General features: G+C 49.6%; 1 protein-coding gene across 1 annotated transcript in view; it reads left to right on the forward strand.

Annotated features, from left to right (window-relative positions):
* The window catches only part of LOC105304205 (calcium-binding protein 5-like), an 8086-nt gene extending 4050 nt beyond the window's left edge, over window positions 1–4036 (forward strand). The window contains exons 2-3 of the mRNA XM_011378183.2: window positions 1529–1676; window positions 3569–4036. Of these exons, the coding sequence (XP_011376485.1) occupies window positions 1529–1676; window positions 3569–3594 (174 nt within the window). The 3' untranslated portion in view covers window positions 3595–4036. The remainder of the gene's footprint in view (window positions 1–1528; window positions 1677–3568) is intronic.
* Window positions 4037–4374: the final 338 nt, after the last annotated feature.

Consider the following 4374-nt stretch of genomic DNA (forward strand, 5'->3'; position numbering starts at 1 on the left):
GGGTGTGGGGCCTGGCTGGATTCACGTCTATCCCCTGGTAAAAGGATTTCCTCACTCAGAGAGCTTTCGATTATGAGACAAAAACAATGAAAAGTGTAGAATGTGGAAGGAAAGACTCTAGCAGCGGGCCAACGTGGGTTCGAAATGCAGGGAGATCCCCACGCATTGGCTGTGGGACCGTCTCTCTAGAGCTGCAGCGTCCAGCAGAACTTCCTGTGGTCACAGAAATGCTTTGTCCCAGGCAGTAGCCGCCGGTCCCTTGTGGCTGTCGAGCCCTTGAAAGGTGGCGGGTGTGACGGAGGAACCGAATTTTTAATTGTATCTAATTTTGATGAATTTTACTTAAGTTTATGTAATTTCTATGTATATCCAGTTGACTATCAATTCAATTGGTTTCTATTTAAAAGCCAATACTCGATGCAATGATTTTTGCAACGACTTGGGTATGCGAGTTTCCTTTTTCGAGCAAAAATCTTACGCTGCTCTGGGGAAATCCTCATGTGGGCTGAGGAAGAGCTAGAAGCCTGGGTACTTGGCGAAGTGTGAGCTGGGGAGAAAGCAGCGTGAAACGAACAAGATCTCAGAGCTGCCGAAGGCAGATCCCGGCCACGTGGGCGTCGTGGGTCATGGGGCGGCATCAGGAGTTTATTCCGAGTGGGATAGGAAGCCACGGAGGATTTTAAGCAAGGGAGTGACAAGGTCTGATTTGTTTTCAATCAAATGCGAATGTGAATCCTGGTGCGTAGATGACGGGCCGTGTACATGGGAGCCAGAGGGACAGATCAGAGGCTGTCGCAATAATCAAAACCAGAGATGACCGTGACTTGAGCCGGGTTAGCGTCTGCATGGCTGGAGAAGGGTATCTGGCTCCCGATATATTTTGCAGGCGGAGCCTACGAGACTTTCCAGTAGATTGGTTTAGGGTATGCAGCATACAGGTTTGCAGGTAGTTCGTTAATTCAACAACTATTTATCCAGTGCCTACCATGTGGGAGGCACTGAGCTGGAGCAGTGAACGAGGCAGTCAACATGACGTGCCTTCAAGGAGCTGCCATTCTTGTGGGTGGTATACAAAAGCTCTTCGTCTGAGTCACAGTAAGTGATCGATAAATGCCACTGTTATTATTATCATTATTATTGTCCCCGTCGTGGCTAATACAGCTGACCCTTGAACGACATGGGTTTGAGCCATGTGGGTCCACTCGAGTTTTTTTCAGTAAACACATTGGAAAATTTTTCAGAGACATGCAACCATTCGCCAAACCTCATGGCTGATCCTTAGGGTTTTTCTTCATCACGTTTTCTTTTCTCTAGTCTTACCTTGTTGTGAGACCGTGGTATAGAATTCAGGTGACACACAAAATATGTGTCAACTGACAGTTCATGTTATCGGTAAGGCTTCCCATTAGCGGTTAAGTTCTGGGGGTGTCAAAAGTTGTAGGTGGATTTTCAACCGCGTGGGGGTCGGTGCCCCCAGCTGCCGCGTTGGTCAAGGGCCACCCGCGTTTCCCTCTTCTGCCCCTAACAGTTTGACACCAACGGAGACGGTGAGATCACCCTGGGAGAGTTGCAGCAGGCCATGCAAAGGCTTCTGGGAGAGAAGCTCACCCCTCGGGAGATCTCCGAGGTTGTCCGTGAGGCCGATGTGAACGGAGATGGCACCGTTGACTTTGAAGGTGATGCCTCCAGCCCCGACACCCCATGTGATTCCCCAAGTCAACCCTTCCTTCCCACTCCTCCCCAGCTCAAGGCTGGGTGGCGGGTGTTGGAAATGTTTCTGTGGTGTCCCTCTCTGCCCGTGTCATTTCAGAGAGCTCGGTGTCTCTTACCTCTCCTTATTTCTGTCCCCGGCTGCTCCTTGGACCACTCTGTCCCCATTGCTACCCGAGCTCAGGCAGGACTCACTTCCATATCCTCCACCCCCCACCCCTTCTTGTCCCCTGGTGCCTTCGTCATAGGAACAAAACGTCCCCTCAGAAGGCGAGGAGACTGATTCATAGCTGGGACTCTCTGGGGTCAGATTCATGGAGTTCAAGTTCAGGATCATCTCCTGTGGCCTTCTCCTGGTCACTTACTCGAGTTAAGGGTCAGTTTTCACATCTGTGAAATGGGGGTGGTAATGGCACCTTTCTGCCAAAGTTTTGAAGAAAACTTAAAGAAATCATGCACCAAGCTCCCTTCCCTGTCATCACTCACGCCGGCGTTCCCGCCTGGAACACCCCGGCTGACTCTTAGTTATGCCCCTGGGAGGTGTTCCCCACCTCTCGTATCGGGCTCGGCGTCCTTGTTTGTGACCCTATAGCACCCACGCATGCTCCGGCAGCAGTCTTGGTCCATGACATTACGCCAGCAGACATGGGTTTATAGCCTGTCCCCTTCCGAGGTCATGCACTCCACCTTCCATCACGAAATCCCCAATTCTTAGCCCAGAGTTCAACACGGAAACAACTGGGTAAATCAAGATTGGAGTCCCGCGTGGATGGGTGTGGAGATCATTTCTGTGGGAGACGTAAATAGGATATGTCAAGCTCGAATTGTAATGCTCTCTGGTTCAAAAGTCTCAGCATCGAACTGCTGCCTAAAGACCAAAGTCTAAAATTCTTAGTCTGACGTTCAAGGTCATCCATGATCCAACGGTCCACCACCACCCCACCACTCCCGCCCACCCACCCCAGCTGTGTCTTCCACAGCCACCCTCTGATTTTTTATGTTCTGGCACACACTTGGTACCTGCTCTGCCTTCTCCAGCCTCCTCCCTTTCTGCCTGGTGTACCTTCCACTTACCCCACTTTCTCGTGTCATCGACGCCTTTCCAAATCTTATCCATCCCTTGGGAATTCGCTCCATGCAACCTCTGCTAAGAAACGTCCCTTCAGTACACTTGAAAACTATATAATTTTATTAACCAATGTCACACCAATAATTTTAATTAAAAAAAAAAAAAAAGAACTTTCTTTCACCATGAGCTGGTGAAAGTCTCACAGATATACTTTGTCACCGAGGCATGGCTGCGACTTAGCAAATGTTTGCTGGATGCCTGCTTATCCAGCCAGGCTCAGGTGTGCAGTGGGCATCACTGAAGACCTGGAGGAGGTGGGAGATAGATATTTGAGGAGACAGAGCCTCAGGCCCACCACAGGTAAGGGCAGGGGACAGACAGACTGACCTCCAGACCTGGGTGGGGCCACCAAGTTCATCTGGAATCACAGCAAAGTTAGGTACAACCTGCGTTCATTCCAGGGTTCGCCACTCGTGTGACCTCAGACACGTTTGGTCAGTCTCGCTGGCCTCAGTTTGCTTATCTGTAAAATAGTACTTACCCTCCAGGACCAGTTGGAAAGATGAAATCAGACAGCCGTAATTACTATTTATTTAACACTTACTATGTCTTATAGGCATTATATTGTTTGACTATACAAGGTAAATCCCCATTGGTAGATAAAGGCGTAGAGGGGACAATTAACTTCCCAAAGATCACCAGTGGTTTCTGACACATAGTAAGGACTCAAAAAAAGTCACGTCAGCTGCTCTTACAAACAGACGCCTCACCGGGGACTTTTCTCTGCAGAGTTTGTGAAGATGATGTCTCGCTGAGAAGGTTCTGGAAGCCCCAGTCACTCCCCACCCGGGCAATGTGGATGGAGCGCTCGTGGAGGACCGAATCCCCCAGGAGGGCCAGGGAGGGCATGCGGTGACCGGACCGAAAAGCCCTGGCTTTGCCCTGATGGGGTGAGGGAGAAGCCACATCTCTAGGACTAGATAAAGAAAGAAGCACCTACACGTGGAAACGTGACTGGACTAGCGTCCCATCGCCGCTCCGGACGTTCCAGAGACGAGTGACATCTGTCGACTTCACGGAACCCTAAGTCCCTACGCCCCGCCAGGCTCTCCCCAGCTTCGTCTCGGGTCAAGTTAGTTTTTGCTCCTGGTAGACTCAGAATGTTCAGCACACAGTCTTTCTTCCGCCCTTCCCACTCCCCTGGCTTCGAACCCCTTGGTTCCTTCTCTCGTAAGAGGCAGACACGCCAATGACACAGTGAGGCACAGCGTTCTTGATAAGACTGGACTTGGAGACGGTTCATTAAAGATGGTTTCGAGGATGTGTTTATCTCCACACTCATCAAATTGTTTTTGTGCGTCTATCATACCGCAATTTAAAAAAAAAAAAATTTAAGGCTATAAACTCCTTTTACAAGTCAAGGGGGAAAAAAAGAAAGAAAGAAAGAAAGAAAAGGAAAAAGAGACAGTAGCCTAAGCTTACTCCGTTTTCTTGATTTCCTGGAAGTACAGTCTGCTCCTTTTTCTCTGGCCTCCTACATCCTTTTCCTTGGGTAAGATGCTCAGGCCACCGAATTAAATCACAAATCTGGATTA

Source organism: Pteropus vampyrus, unplaced genomic scaffold (assembly GCF_000151845.1).
Source record: "Pteropus vampyrus isolate Shadow unplaced genomic scaffold, Pvam_2.0 Scaffold333, whole genome shotgun sequence".
Classification (NCBI taxonomy): Eukaryota; Metazoa; Chordata; class Mammalia; order Chiroptera; family Pteropodidae; genus Pteropus; species Pteropus vampyrus.